General features: G+C 50.9%; 1 protein-coding gene and 1 gene segment (V, D, J or C); one reads left to right on the top strand and one right to left on the bottom strand.

Annotated features, from left to right (window-relative positions):
* Window positions 1-4846: 4846 nt before the first annotated feature.
* On the bottom strand, window positions 4847-18807 carry LOC135191829 (T cell receptor alpha variable 1-1-like). The segment is given in 3 exon segments: window positions 4847-4985; window positions 17512-17792; window positions 18702-18807. Coding segments are annotated over 3 exon segments (381 nt in total).
* Window positions 8707-9028, top strand: LOC135191706 (feather keratin Cos2-3-like). Its single transcript, XM_064174237.1, has one exon. It carries the CDS (start codon window positions 8726-8728, stop codon window positions 9026-9028), a length of 303 nt encoding a protein of 100 aa, XP_064030307.1. The 5' UTR covers window positions 8707-8725.
* Window positions 18808-20382: the final 1575 nt, after the last annotated feature.

The raw sequence follows: 20382 nt of genomic DNA, 5'->3' as shown, positions 1-20382 counted from the left end.
ACAAAGCAGGCACACGAGAGTCTCTGGTGCAGAAAGAATTTCAGGGACTTGTTGGCATGCCTGGTATATATGCATGAACTGAGTGTATAAATGCTACAGGATGTTGTGTGTCTGTTGCATGAAGTTGGCAGGGTGCAGACTGCCCTTATGCCCAGTACTGCTTGCTTCTGTTTCAACAAATAAATGTTGTATTGTCTTTGGTACTGATTGATTTGTGTCTGAGGTCATTTATAACACCTTCCACCCTCAGTTGGCCTATAATGTAGGCTAAAGCTCTCCCCACAGCAGCTGGGCCTAAAAGGCCTCAGGGAATCAGGTCCCTGCTTGCCACCTCCCCCATGAACCATGAGATAAGACTGTGCTGTGCAAAGAGAGGAGGAGTGGAAACAAGGAAGGCAGGGAGAGGAAGGGGGAGAAGTGCAGTCGAGCGCTGTCTTTGAAGCTGAGATACCAGAAAGGGAATAGAATAACAATATTACAATATTCTGTCCCCTCTGGGTTGGGCCTCTGTCCCTATGGTTTTAAGAGGCACCTAAGACTCTTCAAACTACCACACACAGGAGCAAAACCCAAAAGACACCTCCTCATCATCATGTCACCTGCACATTAACATTTGGTTGCCCTTTGAGAAAAGGACATTTCTCTTCAGGCAACCTCATGAGGCAGCTTCCTCTCTGCTGTGCCAGCCTCAGCAGCTGCAGCTGCAGGGCATCTGGATGCCCCCAGACACACAACCATTTGCCGACCTGTGTCACGGAGGGGTATTCTGCTGCCGATTTTGGCGGAGGGGAGAAATTAATTGGGGTGAGATAATATTTTATAAAAACATATATTTATTAAACTCAATATTCTGAACTCTTGCTACCCCCAACCACCGTATGGAAGACATTCTAGATTTAATATCTATGCTAACTTGTTAATAACTAGCAAACAGTTCAAACTATAAACAGAGAGAGTAGTTTTCCCATGGCTTAATGCCGCTTGGGGTCTATATACTATTCACACAGCAGGTGGGCTGAAAACTCTTTCTGCTCTATGACAGAGGCAACAGACATTACAGAGGCATTAAAGCATTTACTCACAAGTTTTGATTAATTATAAATCACCCTCCGGGGCTACGTTACAGCCTATGCAAGTGTCTAAACTGGGATTCTCAGGCAGGACCTTCAGGTGCAGAGGCAGGATGTGCAGTCTGAGCACAGTCTCGCGCTGGCTACATAGGCTGGTCGCATGCAGACAATTGGGTCTGCTCCTGGTTAACTCAGCAGCAATGGCACTTACCAGGCAATGATAAAGCAGCAGGCATGCTCTAGGATGCACAGCTGCACTAGAGTCTGAGCTCCGTAGGTACAGGCAGGCAATACAGGATCTGGTCCTGATAACTCACCACAGTGGTGTGCATGTGTGCACAGCTGGCTGGGAGACTATGGACTCCATACATATACAGGCAGGCTTAAGTGAGCTCTGCAAGTGAGTACAGAGGCAGGCAAGCAATGCAGGAAGTCCAAGCACGTTGTTTACCTGTGTGCCTCTATTTATCAAATGTGGGCTGAGATTAATGGCCCTTTGGTCACTAGAATGACCAATCATGTTGGCAGTCAGCCAAACCTTACCATAATAGGCAAAAGCCACATGCCTGGACTTTCCAAATATGGGAATCACCTGGGCCTAGCACTAGGCAGCCATGAGCTGGGCCTGTGGGGGCTTACACAACATGTTTACAAACAGGGGTCCTGGGCAGACCAGACTTTGTGGCACCAGGATTATTGTGCCACTTTTATTCATTTAATGTGTTTACCTCTGGTTTGGGCAGTAAAAAATGTCCAGGCAAGTCAAGGCATAAATAAGCCTATTCTAGGGCCTACAGGCCATCCACAACAACCTGAGAGCATGTCAGGGCAGCACCTTCCCCTGCACTGAAGCTGGAGCTGGTCCTACACCTCCACAACTGCCCTAAGGCCATCATCACACACGGGCTGGATCATGCCAGACTTTGGAGTTCTTTTGATTTGTTGGCTGGAGTGCCCCTGGAGCTGCAGCAATAGGAATGGTCTTTGTCTCTCGTGCATAGACTTTGCTTGTGAACAGGCTGAATGTGCAAGCAAGTCCCTATGGCTTAGACCACAAGAGACCTTCTCTTGTTCCTGTGGTGAGATCACAGGTGACTGAACTACTGCTGTGCGTTTCACTAAGGCCCCAAAGCCCTCTGCTCTCATTAAAGCTTGAGCTTCTTAGTTCTGGGCTTCCAAGGGCTTGACTAAAGGTGTCCAGGACACAGAGAGCTGGGTTCTGTGTCCTGGTTCTGAGTGTGGGGAGAGGCTGCACTTCCTCCTGTGCAGCTGCACCTGTCTGTGCCTGAGGCTCTGTTTGTGCTGGTGTCTGGCTTCTGGTTATGCCCTGGAACCACCTCAGGGATTAAGGGCCTGCAGATGGGGTGGAGCAGGAGCATTTGGGGGATCTGGGCAGGGCTGTGCACACACAGGGTGTGGGAGGACAGTGAGTGAGTGCGTGTTTCAGTGTGCATGTGCATGGGCACAGCTGTGTGCAGATGTGTGTGTGTGAACATGGCCATGCACACCCAGATCTCCATGCACGTGTGAGCATGCCAGGGCCTGTGCCACTTGTGAACACTGCTGTGATGACATGTCTGGGGTGGGGGTGTGTGCAGGGCTTCCTGTGGCACTGGCTGTGCCTGCACAGGTGTGTCCATGTGTGCTGATGGCTGAGGGAAGGCAGGACCTTGCTCCTGGCCATTCTCTTCACAGAGACGCAGCATTCATGACTCTCTTTACAGTCCCAGCTGGAAGGGCTCAGCCTGGAAGCATGGCTTCTCTCCTCCTGCTCTCTCCCTTCCCTCTCCTCTCCCCTCATCCCTTCCTTTCTACCCAGACAATCGCAGGAGGGATCTGCTACATCCCTCCCAACTTAGGGCAAGCGGAGAGCTGTCTGCAGAAACTCTGCTGCAGCCACAGGACAACAAATCTCCTCTGTCCCTGTTGCTCTCTTCATGGTGGCACTCCACTCACAGTAACACCTCATAGTTGAGCTTTGAGGCATGAAAGTTCTTCTGCATCCCAGCCTGTTTCTCTGCATTTTCCTTCCCTCTGTGGCCACTCTGCCAAGTGCTGAGGGAGCAATGTCTTGGTCTGGCATGATCGGAATGGGGCAAAAGGAGATGCTTCTCCTTTCCCAGAGGAAGAAGAGTGACACACACAGCTGTGGGCATAATTTTGTTGCTGTTTCTAGAAGGCGAGGAAGGCTGCTCCAGAGCCAGTGGCCTGCCTTGCTTTGTCTCACCCTAGAATGTCCTCCTGAGCATGTCTTGTGGTGGTGTCCTTGAATAAGCAGCCTAGACCAGTGGTGGTGTCCTCGAGTAAGCAGTCCTGACCAGTGGTGTCCTCGAGTAAGCAGCCTAGACTGCAGCAGGAGGCCAGTGGGAGGCTGGCAAACTCATGAGACCCTCAGCTCTTGGGGATGGATCTTCCTCCTGGTCTGCCTGGAGATCTGCTGGGAGGCAGCTTGGCAGAAGATGACTGTGAATGCTTGGCGCAATTTGCTGTGCAGGGGGAGAGGGAAGCAAGAGAGAGGCTGGGCCTGCTGCTATGTGTCCCAAGGGTGCTCAAAGCTTTCCAAACTACTGCTTTTCTCCACAGAGAATCTTATTCCTGTGGAAGGGGACCCTGAACCACAACAGGAAGGTTCTGAACTTGCTGAAACACCAAGGCCTGATTTGGCAACAGAGACTTGATGCACTCTGTGACTCCACATATCTCCTTCTTCTCTCAGCTGCCAATTAGGGTTGGCTCTCTTTTGGCTTTGAAGGAGAAGGCATCTACCTGCAGATAAACCTGGCAGCAACTTCCTTAGCTCAGCTCATTTCTGTGAGCAGAGCTCAGCATTTGCAGCCTGCAGGGAGCTGAGCAGAGAGCAGATACAAAAACCTCTGCTGCCACTTTGCCCCTTGCCTAGAAGCTGGGGATGCTGGTTCCAGATCCCTAGGTTGACCTCAAGGACATCACCAAGACCACCCAGGAGGTTGTCATCCATTCTTTGTTTCTACAAGTGAGATAGATGAGGCACCTGATGACAACGGGCTGAGGCTGGGTCTGAGAGCAGAGGAGAGAGAGGGCCCTGGGATGCACCATGCTGAAGCTGCTAGGTCAAGAATTTCTTTGTCTACGGTTGGATTGCTACAGATGCAGATAGAAGAAGGCAAAGATGCAGCATCTTTACATCAACCACCATGTCAGATGCACGTGAGGGAAATAACACAACAGAAGCAGTTTCAAGGTGCCTCTGTCTCGAGGCAAGACAAATCCAGTCTGGGGTAGGTGGAAGGTACTATGACCATGAGTGGTAGTCAGGGTGAAGAAATGGTTAATGCTTGAATGCAATGGCTCATGAATGTGCTCCTGGCTCTTCCCCAGACAGTGCAGCACTCAACACATTGATGATGAGAAGATGGAGGCTTTGCTGAGTGTGGTATTGCAGTACTTAACACTTTGTCTGAATAAATTGTTGTCTGGACATGACAGCATGCATGAGATCCTGGGATCTGTCCTGCAGGGGAATGTGCAGGGAAGCTGCGCTAACAGGGAGGGGCTGAGCGCCCCTTCCCCCACTTCAGCCTTGCTCAGCCACATCCCCTCCCTCCCCTGGCTTCTTGCACAGCCAAGCAAGCTCCTGCACCGTGGTGTCACTCACAGCACAGAGGTACAAGGCACTGTCAGAGACCTCGACTTCCTCCAGCTGCAGCAGGCTGTATTTGCCCGTGGTGCTCAGCAGCGTGGTCAGACGGCCGCTGAGCTTGGAGCCAGCTGCTGCGTGGTACGAGAGCAGTTGGGGAGCTTGGCCTTTCTTCTGCTGGTACCACAGCAAGGCCCGAAAGTTAGAAATCTGGTATGTGCAGTTGGTGTGGAAGGTGTCTCCCTGCTTCACTGTGGCTTGTCCTTCTTGCTGGGTGACAGTGACCTGCCCCGTGGTGCCTGGAAGAAAGCAAAGGTCAGACACTCTATAAAAGCCTGATGAAGGCTTCCTGTGTCTTTCTGGAAATTTCCGATGCTTGCAGAGTCAGAACCTCAGAACAGTCTCTCGTGCCTCATCTTTGTATGCTGAGACCTCCAGCACCTTGGAGCTACTGCCAAAAATTCATCCTGCTGATCTGAAAGGTAGAAACCAGACAGGAGGAACCTGAAGACCATAGTAAGGAGGTGCCAGCCAGGTGGCAGAATGGGCACCCTCTCCATAACAGTGGGATGAGAGCTTTGAATTCCCTGTAGCAGCTTTGACAGGACCTCTTAAGCTTTGTTTGAAATGGAAGTCTAGAGACAGCTGAGATCCCCTGTAGTGACAGAAGGGTGAAGAGAGATGCAGAGAGGTGGATTGAAGAGGGGAGAAAGGAAGGAGAAGGTGTCTGAGAACTCTCTCCTCTCCCCAGCAGTAGAATCTGGAGCCAAGGAGTGCAAAACCAAAAGAGAGAGCTGACATTTCCCAGCGTTTTCCTGGAACTGAAGAGAACCTCCCCACAGGGACCTGCTAAGGCTGCTCAGAGTTTCCTGGGCAGGAGAAGAAACAGGCAGTGAGCAGCAGGCAGGACTTACCCAGGCGTTGCCCCAGGAAGGCAGTGAGGATGAGGTATCCGAGGAGCATGTCGAGCCCAAGCTGCCTGTGTGTGGAGTGAGAGTCAGAAAAGCACCTCCCAGCCCCGAGACACCAGAGCTGCCGGAAATGACTCTGCTGGGGGAGCCAAGGAAGAAGTGGGCAAGAGAAAGGACCTCTTCTTGCTGGACCTGAGAAGCTCCTTCTGGGGTTCTCTCTCCTCCAGCACCAGCCCCTGGGGCTCCCTCAGCCAAGGCCATTCTGGACATCTGCACACTGAGGGGCTCTGGGGGCTCTCTCCACACCTACAGGAGGATGAGGACTTCCACATTTCTACCAAGAGCAGAAATGGAGCCATAGGCCCCAAGAGGCCACCAGCCTTGCTGACCCCAGTGACGCAGCCCTGGCAGTCTTTCCTTCCTTCCTGCTTCTGTGTCTCCTCCCAGTATGTCCTGCAGAGTATCCACAGATCTTTGGAATTCCTCCAAGAATGTAGACTCCACAATGTCTCTGTGCCTGCTGTGCCAGTGCTTCCTCACCCTCACAGTGCAGAAGCATTTTTTGATGCCCAGACTGAATCTTTTCTGATTCCCTTAGTGCCCAGAGCCTCCTGTCCTGTCACTGGGCACCGTGGGGAAGAGCCTGGCTCTGCCTTCTGCACAGCCTGCCCTCAGGCACTTGTTCTGATTCTCTTCTGCCACTTAAGCCATCCCAGACTTGTTCCAACCTCACAAGTTTGGCGGCAAGGACACCACAGGGGCACTGTGGAGATCAGTCTCAAGGCTCAGTCTATCAAAGACATGGATAAGCCTCTGCTTAGTGCAGGTTCCTCCTCTTCTCCTTCCTCCTCTCCAATGCCTGCCCTTCATCCTCCTCCCCTGTTTCCTCTTTTGCCACACCTTTTCCCATGTCTCTAAACTTTTCTTGACAAGTGTTGTCTCTTCCTGCAGGACCCATGCAAGCATCCACAATGCTCCTGTTTTTCTTTTCAGTTCTTGTCACTTACAGAGCTCAGCCTAACCCACTTCAAAGCTGCACGTGCAGTTTCCCACTTGCCTTTCAGTCAGAGGCTGGAGAGCTCTGATCTCTCTCCCTGTGTCCCTCAGCACTCGCTCAGACATTGCGGTCCCTGTGGGTTTTGTTCATCAGTTTCCTTTTAACTTCTTCTCCCTGAAAGGTTTTGATCTGGCAGCCTTGGTGAACCAGCTGCTCTCACCTTGCCCATGGCCTGACAGTGCCCTCTGCTGCAGCTCCTCAGTTGAGCAAGCTCATCAAGACACTGAAGGGCTCCTGACCCCACACAGAACTGGGTCTCTTGAGTCTCACCTCTGGGGGGAAACCTGATGTTGAGCTCAGCCTCTGAAGCATCTCCCTGCAACACCAGCAGCTACACTCAGCCATGGCTGTCATCTTCAGGGTGCCTGAGGAGTTACAAACAGGAAGGAAAAGGGAGAGACTGGCCAACAGAGCAGGCAGTTTCAGCTGTAAGGTGGATATGAAAGAGCACTGAGGCGATGTGAAATGTCACTCCAGAAGGAGCTGGTCTGTGGCCCCATATTCCAAATGATTTATTGCTTGCCCTCCCAGATGTCCTGCACTCCCTGCAGGATCTGAAATCCTCCCTCAGAGAAGTTTGAGCACAGCTGAGGATGAGGGCAGAGCTGAATTCCACCTCCAGCTGGGAACCAAAGCACAGCTTCCTTACCCATCCACGTGAAAAGGAGGCTTCTGAGTCCTCTACCAGTACCCTACAGAGACATTTTTCTTCAGGGATCAGCCACTAGGCTTCCTTTGTCACCTTCCAAGGCCTCACTGCAGACACCTGAGGCCACGACCTACTGAGGTGACATCACTGCAGTAGTTAGTACATGTTGGCCTGTCACTATGGCTGCTTTTGTCACCCTTCCCCACAGCTTCTCCTCTGCGGAGCCAGCCCTTTGCTTTCCCAAACTGACTGAACATAACAAGAGGCACAGAGGGACAAACTCCATCCAAGAACTCCTGAGTCCCCCCACTGAGGAGCAGAAAAGTGAGAAGCAGGAGGGCAGCTAAGGGGTTGAACTGGGAATGTTCTCCAGGGCTTGGCTGATTGGTCTTGCTCCTGATTTGGAGCCTTTGCTGATCCCAGATGCAGGCCTGGGAAGACTTTTTCCATCCTTAGGTGTCTGTGACTGGGTAGTAAAACCTCAGGAACTTTTTGTCCACTCTACTCAGAGTCCCCTTCTCCAGCAGTGGTCACTGGCAGAGGAAGAGCTGGACAAGCACCTTGGGGTGAGTTGAGGAGAGAGGGGAAGACAAGGACATGGCAGATCCTCATGCACAGGAGCCTAGTGTCCAGCTGAGGATTGCTGTAACTTCAACCTGACAACAGCACTTCAAACAGCCCCATCAGAGTGACCCAGGCTGACATCACTGCTCTGATCTGGACCCCTCCAGCACCTGAGCTGAGAATTCTGCCTGCACTGCTGCATTCCTGCCCTGGAAATCCTGAGGCTTATCCTCCCAGTGCTCAGAAGAAGCATTCAGTGCAACATGGGCCTGGCACAGACCTGGAGATGAAAAGGCAGCAGTGCAGGAAATGAAAGCACAGCCATGTCCTTAGCTGTGATGGTTTGCATTCAAGATGAGCTTGTCCAGAAATTGTTACCTCTGCCAAGGTGCCTCTGGTCCTGCAGCAGTGAAGGGCAGGTATAAAAGGCAGCCCAGGTCCTCCTCTCCCATCCACTTCTCCTTCTCCTTGGGAACCAGGTGAGTCTGAAGCCCTTTCTGCTCCTCTTACAGAGTGATGTCTCCCCTCGATGACGTTCTCAGCTGATATTGCCTCTCTACTGTCCTGATCTTTGAGTCTTCTTGTGATGACAGAGGGATGCACAGAGAAGGTTTGCTTAGAGAGAGGCTGGGTGGTGGCCAAGGGAGTTTTTGGTTCCTGAAATGAGAAGGAGCCTCCTTGGGCCAGGCTGCTCTTTACAGGGTGATGAAGACTCTGTGGCTGCTGCACAGCTTCCAACCCCCCACTCAGTCTCAGCCTTGGCTCCTTTGTGACAGTGTCCCCAGGCTGCTCCTCACCCAGACACCTTCTCTGCTTCCTCCCTGCCCTCTGTCCCAGGTGCACCTCCACCCTCAAGACATGTCCTGCTACAGCCCGTGCCTGCCCTGCCGGCCCTGCGGCCCAACCCCGCTGGCCAACAGCTGCACTGAGGCCTGTGTCAGGCGGTGCCAGAGCTCCACCGTTGTCATCCAGCCTCCTGCTGTGCTGGTGACCCTGCCCGGCCCCATCCTCAGCTCCTTCCCGCAGAACACCGTTGTGGGCTCCTCCACCTCCGCTGCCGTTGGCAGCATCCTCAGCTCTGATGGAGTGCCCATCAGCTCTGGCTGCTGTGACCTCTCTGGCATTGCCAGCCGCTCCTATGGCAGAAGGTACCTGCACTGACAGAGCTGCTGGCAGAGCCCCAGGGAGAGCCCTCGAGGAGCTCAGAAGATGGTGCTGGGCTGAGGATGGAGATCTTGGATGTGTTTTCAGCACAGCTGCATGGCTTTGCTTTTCTTTTCCTTTCTTGGTTTGCTTTGCTTTGCTTTCCCTTGGCAACAAGGTCCCCTCTCAAAGGCCATCCTGGTGGGAACCATCTGTCTCCTTTTGCTCTATGGGGCAGGCAGTTATTGTGTAGGAACTTCTCCGCAGCCAACGGCCACAGAATATTGTGGGGGGGTTGCATTCCTGTGCCACTGTTCTGTACCTGCAGTGACTTTCTTTGCCTCTCCTGACTCCTTAAATTTCTACTGTGTTCAAGCCTGAACTCTGTGTGGTCCCTTCCTTTCTGGACACTCCACAAGCTGCTGAAGGAGAAGGGTTTTGCTCCAGGGGCAAAGGGAGTGAGGACACAAGGAGAGCCTTCTCCATTCTCAGATGAATTGGGGGTTGGGACATGCTGCAGTGGCTCCTCTTTGGGGTGCATCCCTTGCAGCCACGGCAGCCATCCCTGGCTGCTCTGCTCTGCTCTGCTGCCAGGGACCATCAGGCCTTGCCGTGCTCTGTCTCTGCTCACACCTGCCCCGAATGCGGAAGACCCTGAGGGCTCAGCAGCCCCATGGGCTCCTGAGGAAGGCTACTCCTCTTGCTGCGGTCAGAGCTGTGCTCGAATGTCAGGGGGTGGCTCTGGCACCAAGAGAGCTGCAAATGGGCTCAGACCTCTTGATTGCCTCACTGATGCCTCCTGAGAGTTTGTTCTCAGGAACTGCCTTTGGGCACAAGATGCTTTTAGAGGTAAATCTCATCCCTTTGGATCAGTGGAAATGTCTCTTGGCAGCCACTACTGCCTCATATCCCATTTCCTGCCGCGGAAGCCCAGACCTCTTGTCTCAAGTGTACAGTTCTCCAGAGGAAGGCTGCCAGCAGGTGGAGGAAGATGGTTGCTCCCCTGTGCTCAGCTCTGCTGAGGCCACTTCTGGAGTACTGATTTCCAGGTATGTAGGAGCTGTGGAAGTCCTGAAAGAATCCACTGAAGGGGCAGGAAGAAGAGGACTGAGCAGCAGAATCTCTCCTGGGAGAGCTGGGAGTGTTCAGCACAGAGAAGAGAGGGCTGGGGTGGGATCTTATGACCACAAGAAATACCTGAAGGGAGGGTGTGGTGTGTTGACCCTGGCTGGATGAGAGGTGCCCACGGTGCTGCTCTTTAGAGCCCTCCTCAGAGGGAGAGAAGAAAGAAAAGACAATGAAAGGCTGGGGGTGGGGAGGAGGACAGGGAGATCCCTCAGCAATTACTGCCACAGGCAAAGCAGGCTTGAGTTGGGGAAATTAATTTAACTGATTAGCAATCAAAAGAGGATAACGAGAAATAAACCCAAATCTTAAAACGCTTTCCCCCAGCGCTCCCTTCTTTCTGGGATCAGCTTCTCTGCTGCTTTTCTCTCATCTCCTCCCACCTCCCTCGGCAAGAGACACAGAGGGCAGGCAATGTGGGTCAGTTCATCTCAGGCTGTCACTGCTGCTCCCTCTTCCTCGAGGAGATGACTTCTCACACTCTTCCCCTGCTCCTGTGTGGGCAGTTGGTTCTCCGTGAACTTCTCCAGTGGGAATAATTCCCTTGGGCTGCATGAGCTGCTTCATGAATTGCCCCAGTGTGAGTCACTTCCATGGGGCTCCATCCTTCAGGAACAAATGGTTCCAATGTGTGTCCCCCACAGCGTCACAAGTCCTGCCAGGAGCCTGCTCAAATGGCAGCTTTCCATGTGGCCCAAATCCACCTGCTCCAGCCTGGCATCCTCCACAGGTTTTTAAATATGGGAAAGGTTCTAACATCTTCTCACAGGAGCACCCCTGTAGCCCACTGTGCTAGTTTGAAGCAAGCTAGAATGTTTTGGTAAAAGAACTAGATAACAGGCAGTGAAATGAAAAAACAATTGTGTCTCCTTCTCTCACAGTCATGCTGAGAACTCTGGGAAGAAGAAGTAAAACATTCTCCTTTTTGTCCTTTCATTCTGCCTTTGCCTTCAGACGTGGTCACATCTCATTAACCTTGCTTCTACTAACCTTGCTCCCTAACCTCTTGGCCGCACCTCTCTTCTTCCTGAGAACTGGGGTAAGGTTGAGAGCGCCAGGGGAGGTGTTGGGGTGGTTTGAGAGCCCCTCCTGGGGACTCAGGTTTCTGGGAGGGGAGTTGTGCTTCTGTATTGTTTATCCTTTGTATATTTCTGTATATAATTGTATATGACTGTATATATTGTAAATAGCTGCTTGTAAATTCTGCTAGCTGTAAATAAATTGCTTCATCTATATTCCCAGGGTCCGTCTGAGTTAGCTGGGGCAAATTCGAAGTGTGGGGGGGCAGGTAAGAGCCCAAACCATCACACCCACCCACTACCAAAACCCTTCCTCACAAACCCAGTAGAGAGGGTTCAAAGAAAATGGTGGCAGGATCTCCTCAGAGCTGTGTCTTAAACATCAGGAAAGGCTTTTATAGGTGAGGGTGATCAAGCACTGGCACATGGTGCCCAGCGAGATTGGGGATTTTCTCTGCTTGGAGATACTCAAAAGGCATCTGGACAATGTTAGGAGGAAAAGAGTGAATCCAGCAGCAGAGCTCAGCTGCCTAGGAAGCTGAGGACAAGTGAGGAATGAGAAGGCCTGGAGCATGGGAGAGGGAAGGATGAGGAAAGGGAACAGGAGGGGGAAGAAGCGAGACCTGGCTCATTCTGACCCAGGGAACCCTTGGGTGACCTGACAGAGGTTGTGAGGCATCTTCCTGGCAACACAGCCGCAGGAAACCCCACCAGTGTGCTCGAGGTTATTACTTGTGTGCACCCCACCCGTGCAGCACTTGAGCTGAGGCTTCTGCTGGCACTGATACATTCCTGCCCTGGACATCCTCTGGTCTCTTAGTCGCAGCACTCAGAATCAGTCTCCATGTGGGCATGGCTTGGACATGAGCCAGGAAATGAAAAGGTAGCATTGGGAACACAAGCACCCAGTCCATGTCATTAGCTGGGATGTTTTCTGTGCATCAGGAGCCCCCTCAGAAACGGCTACTCCAGAGCCATTAAAGTTTTGCACAGCACAGCCTCTGCCTCTGCCTGGATCCTTTTGTGGTGTCACTGGCTTGACTTCCTGAGGAGGAAAGGCATTGCCTTGGGTGGTGGGGGAGAAGGTGGGGACACAAGTGGCCAATTTATTATTCCCAGAGGAAGGAGAGATTGTAAAACACAGCAGTAGGGCCCCTTCAGACATTGTCCCTTGGAGCTGAGTGTAGTAATGTGCTCAAACCCTTCTTTCCCCCTTCCCTTTGCAAAGTTGGGATGGGGAAAAGATACAAGCACTGGAAGGAGGCAGAAGAAGTCACCCTTCTGTCTAGGGCTAGGTCAGTGCACATGGACCCTTTGCCACACCTTTTTATCATTTAAACATTCCTGGAGCTCACAAGCCCAACGGAAGAAAACTTAGGATGCCTCCCCCTGTCCCCTTCTCCCTGTACAGAAAATTTTAGACATAAGGGTAAAAGGAGCCAAACAACCAAAGAGCAGCCTGAAACTGGGCTGGAAGTTAACAAGAAAAATTTAGAAATGAGTAAAAGGTATTTAAGGTAAAGAAGGGTTTCAGAAATATAAGAGAAGAGATACAGTACTTATACAAAACCAGGCTGGATGGCCAGTGGTTTCTCTGGATTGAGATGGATTGCCCTCGGATGCAGGAGGTAGCAGTCTTGTCCACGTGGGTTAGGCCAGCCATGCAGTTATCAGGAGCAGCAGCAAGGGGATGTTGCAAAAGCAAAGGCAGGAGAAAGAAACAGTGAATGGGAACTCAAATGCCTCTTAAATAAGGTTGTGGACAGGAAATGGGAGTGGAATGAACTTTGACCTGGGGGGTCCTCCCCACAGGAGGGGCCAGGTCTCCTTGCTCAACTGGGGTCAGGTTTCCAGACCACTCCCCCACCCGAGATGGGCTTACCCTGGAACAACCTCATGTGTCAGAGCCCCATGCACTGGTAAGCCAAGGATGCTATAGGCTGAGATTCCTCTTTGTTTGGTGGTGTTATGGTATCTTGGAGATATTAAAAAGAGATAAGAGACAAAGAGCATGTGCCTTTCCCTAGCTGCCAGGCTCCCTTCCTCCTGCAGTGTGCTCCCTTGCTACAAAGTGCTCCCTCAGTCTGGCTTTTTGGAGTATAAATATTTCTGACAGGTTCTCCAAAACAGGAGACCAAAAGCAGAATTCTCACAGCTACCAATGCCACTTTGTGAGTACCATGGGAATACTTCCTACAGTCTGTGGGGAAAGCCTGTCTCTTATTACTGGGGATGTTCACTGTTGTGTGGATTTCATCTTTTCCAAATATTGTTCCTCAACTATTGCAACCTGTTCCATATTCTGAAGACATTTGCAACTAAGCACAAACCTGTGTAATTTTCATAATTTGTATATAGTTGCCCAGGGCCAGGGTTCAAATTAACAAATAATTTCTATTTCTATTAACTCTCTACCTTACCCACACATTATTTCATAACACTGAGGAAGACATCCCTGGCTCCTGCACAGACAGTGGAGATCAAACCCTGCCTTCTGACATCTCTGCTCAGTTATGGTCCCTTGGCCTCAGGGCAAGTCCTGCAGATGCGGAGCCCAAGCACTGCTCTCGCACAGTGAGGAGCCAGGTGATGCTGGAGGTTCTGGGGTGTCAGCAGCTCACAAGCCTGTGAAGAAGGGATTTCCTCGTGGTTTGGGTAGTGCTGTGCTGGGAGAATAAACTCACTTAGAAGATGGCCCCAGAAGATTCAGGAGTAGGGATAGAATGAGAAAAAGCTTTGAAAACAGCCCAAGACCTTCTCCTCATCATCTTCCCACCTGTTCTCAGAGTGCCTCAGGGACAGCATCCAGTGCCCAAGCACACAATGGCTGTTCTGTGGTGTGCAACTTTCCTCCAGGCATGAAGCAACTTCCTCTAAAGCCAGGTCTTGTCCTGGCAGGCCACTTCCTCCAAGCCCAAGATAGCTGTGTTCTCTTGAGTAAAACATGGGGTAGACGTGCTAGGACACCTGCATGGATGAGCAAAGAACTTCTGAAGATAATCTAATGGAAGAAAGAAGTTCACAGTTCATGGGGGAAGGGGCTTATCGCTTGGGAGAGCTGCAGAGAAGTTGTCAGGCCATGTAGGAGGGCAACAAGTAAGGCCAAAGCCCTCTTGGAATTAAAACTGGCAAAGGAAGTAGAAGTGACCAAGAAAAGCTTTTTCAAACACATAAGTGGTAAAAGGAAAAACAGGGAAAGCGTGGGCCCAGTGCTGAGTGTGAAGGCAGCCTGAGAACTGAGGATGCAAGAATGCAGAGCTGCTAAGTATCTTCTTCGCTTCAGTCTTTACTCCCAAGAATGAACTACCCTGTGAGCTCGAGACCCTGGATGAAGGAGGGATAGCCTGCAGGAAGGATGACTTCCCACTCATCAACGAAGATTGGGTTAGGGCTCAGTCACCCATATTGAATATTCACAAGTCCCTGAGCCCTGATGAGATGTACCCAAGAGTGTAAATTGGTGTATTGGAAATTGATAATTAGTTATGAATTATGGATATTAATTTCTGTATGAATAATAATTTTATTATTAATAATCAAAAATCGGGAGAATTCCCTGAGATTCTTTGGATTTTTGGTCAACAGGAAATAATTGCACAGAATTAAACAGTTTAAACAATCAGAACTTGGAAAATAGTAAAGTGAAAACAGGAAAAGTTCTAACTGCTTACGGAGTCTTGGCATTCGCTCCAGTAGATGTACTCACGGCACCTTGGTCCCTGAGTAAGTCTCCTGAATCAAAGATGCTTTCAAACTTGTGATTATGATCCCAGGGTAACAGAGAAAACATTCCAGACAGAAGGAGTTGCTGCTAAGATGGTAGTGTTAGCTGGAACATGTGGCTGCCTTTAACGAGATGTAAATGATGAGAAGCAGGAAGGCTCCATGCTGGATGCAGAAAGGCATGGTTCTCTAAATCGTCCCCCTTTAAATACTTCATTGTAAAAATCAAACTGGCCAATAGGCACTGGCACCATTGTTCTGGCCAATGAATTGAAAGCTTCATGCCTCCTTTGACCATGCAGGAATGTTGAGGACAGCACAAGACACCTGACTCGTGGTGCTAAGCCTTCAAGACTTTGATGAGGCCAAACACTTATTGTTTGCTTATCTAACTCATTCCTGGATACTGCCACAACAGCAGGAGGAGAGCAAGGGTTAAACTGGCCTGGCAGGATTTATGGCCTACCAGGACAGTCGGCAAACAGCAGAGGTGCCTGAGGGTTGGAGGAGAGCCAAAGGCACTGCAGTCTTCAAAACAGGAAAGAAAGAGGTTCCTGATAACTATAGCCCAGTCAGCCTCACCTCCATCCCTGGAAAAATGATGGAGCAGCTCCTTCTGGAGGTTATCTTTAGGCACATGGAAGAGGAGAAGATTATCATGAGTGTCAGCATGGATTTACCAGGGGAAATCAGGCTTGAATAACCTGATAGCATTTTAGGATGCTGTAACCACATGGGTAGCTGCAGAGATAGCAGAATGTAGTCTGCCTTGACCTTCACAAGGCTTTGGACACTGTCTCCCATAACATCCTTGTGAGCAAGCTCAGGAGGTGTGGGACAGAAAAGCAGGCAGTGAGAAGGGTTGGGAACTGGTTACACAATGGAGTGCAAAGAGTGGTGGTCAGTGGTGCCAGGTCCAGCTGGAGAACTGTGACTAGCGGAGTCCCCCAGGGATCAGTGCTGGGTCCAGGACTGTTCAACATCTTCATCAATGCTATTGATGAGGGCACAGACAGACAGAGTCTACTCAGCAAGTTTGCTGACTGGGAGGCTTGACTGAGACACCTGGAGTCTGTGAGGCCATTCAGGGAGACTTGGCCAGGCTGAGAGCTGCACAGAGAGGAACCTGATGAGGTTCAGCAAGGATCAGTACAGATGGGAAGGAATAATAAACTGCATCTGGGAAGGAATAATAACCTGAACCAGTACAGGATGGGAGGTGATCTTCTGGGGATCTGCGGAGAAGGACCTGAGGGTGCTGGAGAACAAGAATCTGCATGGGCAGCAATGAGCCCTTGTGGGCAAGAAGGCCAGTGGTATCCTGGGGGGTGTTAAGAGGAGTGTGGGCAGCAGATCCAGGGAGGTTCTCCACCCCCTCTGCTCTGTCCTAGTGAGACCTCGCCTGGAATATCATATTCAGTTTTGGGCTCCCCAGTTCAGGAGAGGCAGGGATCTGCTGGAGAGAGTCCAAGGGAGTGCTACAAAGATGATGGAGGGACTGGAGCACTGCCTGATGAGGAGGGGCTAAGGAACCTGGGGCTGTTTGGTCTGGTGAAGAAAAGACTTAGAGGGGATCTGATCAGTGACTATAAATATCTGAGGGTTGGGAAGGAGGGGACGAACTCTACTCAGTTGTGACCTGTGATAGGATAAGGGGCAATGGATGGAAACTGCAGCACAGGAAGTTCCACCTCAACACAAGGAAGAACTTCTTGACTGTAAGGATCCCAGAGACCTAGAACAAGTTGCCCAGAGAGGTTGTGGAGTCTCCTTCTCTGGAGACTTTCCATCCCTGTCTGGATGTGTTCCTGTGTGACCTGCACTAGATTCTATGCTCTGGCTCTGGTAGGGGGGGCTGCACTCTATGATCAATGGAGGTCACTTCCAACCCCTAACATCCTGTGAGCTGTGATCCTGTGTTTTGGCCCACTTCTGCCTGGTGGCCTGGTCCCACACTGTGCTCTTGGATAGATCTGTGCAGCTGGGTCACACAGCAGAAGAAATTAGACAGAGCTAAGGAAAGGCTTCAAGGATGGGAAGAGCACACAGAGGAGAGGAGGTTCTCCAGATCCCCACACGTGGCCACACAGCAGCTGGAAAGTCAAAAAGGTGCTCCTGAGTATTATCCATATTCAATAAAGTCATGGAACTTCAGGAAGCAGCCTTGTCACATGGCATGGTATGTACCTTGCTAATCTTTGAACCTCTGAGGGACACATCCCAGAGCAGACTCTCGAAGAGACAGGCCTGTGGGAACAGCTGCAGAAGCTATGTGAAGCAGGGAGATTCAGAAAGCAAAGAGCAGCAGCAAGGAACTGTTGTAGAAGCAATCCCAACCTCCTACATTGCCATCACCTCACCAGAGCCATTGGGCAGAACAAGGACAAAAGCCATGGTGAAAAGAAGGGAACCTGAGACTCATTCACCACCTTCTCCTGCCCCTCCAGACACAGACACTGTCCTCTGTTGAAAGAGGATCTTGTCCTGCAGATCCCTGGGTGCTCAGTGGAAGCACCACTGATAGGGGTGAGCTGAGGGCCCCTTCAGTGAGGCTCAGCCTTGCCCAGCCACATCCCCTCCCTCCCCTGGCTTCTTGCACAGCCAAGCAAGCTCCTGCACCGTGGTGTCACTCACAGCACAGAGGTACAAGGCACTGTCAGAGACCTCGACTTCCTCCAGCTGCAGCAGGCTGTATTTGCCCGTGGTGCTCAGCAGCGTGGTCAGACGGCCGCTGAGCTTGGAGCCAGCTGCTGCGTGGTACGAGAGCAGCTGGGGAGCTTGGCCTTTCTTCTGCTGGTACCACAGCAAAGAAAAAGAGCCAGAGATCTGGTATGTGCAGTTGGTGTGGAAGGTGTCTCCCTGCTTCACTGTGGCTTGTCCTTCTTGCTGGGTGACAGTGACCTGCCCCATGGTGCCTGGGAGAAAGCAAAGATCAGTGACAATACAAGGAAAGGTTCTGAGATGCAAAAGAAGAGGAGATGCAAAGTGTCAGAGGAGAAAGTTATCAGTGCATGGTGCTGGAGCACCATGGGTGTGCCATTCCCATGGGTGGGAATGGCAAGGTAATGTCTTTGGACAGGAAGTCTGAGACCTCGGCTCAGCATGGATCCCACTGCAAAATAATACCATATCCTTCCCACAGGGATAGCCTAAAGAGAGCTGAGCCTTCGCCCAGGTCTTCTATCCAGTCTTTTCTGCTGCCCAGAGTCTCCAGGGAGCAGCCTGTAGTGCCTGGCCCTCCTGTGCTACCCCCAGGACACCTACAGAAGACAGAGATAATTGAAAGCCCTGGAAGATATTTTGATTTTTTTCCTAATTCCTTGTTCTTGGAAATACCTACAAAAATGTGGAAGGCATAGAAAAGGAGTCCAGGGCATGGTGCATGACATGTGCCAGCCAGGAGAGAGACTGGGACAGCCTGAGAATATCAGAGGCATGAGAGAGCTTTCATGTCCCTGCCTCAGCTTCCCAAGCCCTCTGTGTTTGGGCTGCAAGGGCAGGAAATGTGCAGTGCCACGAGAGAAAAGAGCTTCTGCACTGCCATAGCTGTGAAACACTGGGCACAGACAGAGCAGCAAAGAGGGGCAGAGAGGGTGAGGAAGGAGAAAAGTCGGCAAGAGGAGTGGAAGGCAAGAGGGTTGATATGTTCCTTCTGATGTCTTGAGAACAGCACCTTGAGAAAGCAGCTGCAAAACTGCCTGTGTGAGCTGCTGCTTCCCAAGACTGGCCCACAGCTGCAGAGCAGCTCCTGCAGGGATCTGCTGAGGGGTGAGGGTGCCCGGGGCAGAAGAGGAACCATGCGTCCAGTGCAGGGCAGTGCTTACCCAGCGGCTGCCTCAGGAAGGCAGCGAGGATGAGATAGCCGAGGCGCATGATGAGACCGATGCTGCTGCTGCGTGTGTGGGAGAGACTCCACAGCCCACAAGTCCCACCCAGGGCCCTGGGAGAGCAGAGCTGCCGGAAATGACTCTGCAAGGGGCAGAGTGAATGCAGTGGGGAGGAGAAAATGCTTCTTCTCAGCACACCTGCAGTGCCTGTGCTGTGGACTTCTGCAGCAGTGACACACGTTGCTCCTGCAGCCAGCAGCTTCTGCCGCTCCCAGGGAGAGATAAAAGGGGATAGGTCTGTACCTGGTGACCAACCTCTCTGACACATTGTCCTGTGCACATCTTGGGAGGCTCTCTTTGATTGATGCTTTGTGCTACCTCTCTTACAAATCTAAAGCCCTTCTCTGGTTTGGCTGCTCCTTGCTCCTGCAGAGTGCCTAGCTCCGTGCTCCTCTCAGCACTCCACGCCAACTCTGTCACTCAGTCCCCTCTGGCAATGCAGCATTTCTTCCAGGAACAAATCAACCAATTTTCCCAGTCATTTTCAAATCAGCTTTTGAAAGGCTCACTCAAAACCAAAAGTACTTCCCAGTTGACTATAAACCTTCCATTCTGCATTTGCCTCTTCAGATGGACTTGCATTTGCCATCTCCTTACTCCTAGCCTTTAGGAAACAAATAATTATGACTTTTTTTGTAACATACCTGATGTTGAAGAGAACCTCTGCCCATCATCCATTCCAAGCCCCTGCTCAGAGCAGCTCTTGTTAGTTCAGGTTGGTCAGGCCTGTGTCTGTCAAGTGTGGAATTTTTCTATTGCCAGAATGTCACGGAGGGGTATTCTGCCACCTACGCCAATTTTGGCAGAGGGGAGAAATTAATTGGGGTGAGATAATATTCTATAAAAATATATATTTATTAAATTCAGTATTCTGAACTTCCAGGATAAATATCTACAGTAACTATTAATAACTAGCAAACATTCAATCTATAAACAGAGAGAGGATTTTTCCCTGCGGCAAATACCGTTTGGGGTCTATATACTATTTGCTCAGCAGAGTGAGCTGGAAACTCTTTTCTGCTCTATGGCAGAAACAACGGATTGTTACAGAGGCGTCAAAACAATTACTCACAACTCTTATTAATCAGTAATCACCCTCCGAGGCTATGTCACACTCTATGCCTAGTGTCCAGACTTCAGGGGATCTCTGTTCTGAGTATATTGAAATGCAGTAAGCCGCAGTGGCGTATGTGATAAAGCTCAATCAAACTTGTCCTTGAGCATTCAGATAAACAACTTCTGTGGGACTGTGTCTGGATAGAATAAGGAACTAGCTTCAGCAGGAAACTGCAAGTAGGAGGACCGTGCAAATTCCAACCTTCAGATTCACCAATCACTAGATAGCATGCTGGGTTCGCGCTTACATGCACACTGATGCTCAGAGTATAAAAGCCTGATGCTTGCAATAAACGGTGCACTATCTTGCAGCTAACTCATACTGAGTCGTCTCTTAATTTTCCCAAATCCTGCCTCCACATCCTACCACTGTTTCAGGAGAAGGTGGATGGAGTTGTTTGGTGGATTCCTCAATACTGAAAGCACCCTGTGGGCTGGTTAGAGCAATGGAAGCAGAGCAGTTGTCAAAATAGGTGTAAAACCAACTGGGCTGCTCTGTTTC

Source organism: Pogoniulus pusillus, chromosome 40 (genome assembly GCF_015220805.1).
Source record: "Pogoniulus pusillus isolate bPogPus1 chromosome 40, bPogPus1.pri, whole genome shotgun sequence".
In the NCBI taxonomy this organism is placed as follows: domain Eukaryota; kingdom Metazoa; phylum Chordata; class Aves; order Piciformes; family Lybiidae; genus Pogoniulus; species Pogoniulus pusillus.
The sequence above is the reverse complement of the archived record's forward strand: the minus strand, read 5'-3'. Positions and strand labels throughout refer to the sequence as shown.

Bases quoted from the DNA above. Each gene is read 5' to 3' on its own strand.
- LOC135191706 (XM_064174237.1), top strand. From the start codon at position 8,726: ATGTCCTGCTACAGCCCGTGCCTGCCCTGCCGGCCCTGCGGCCCAACC.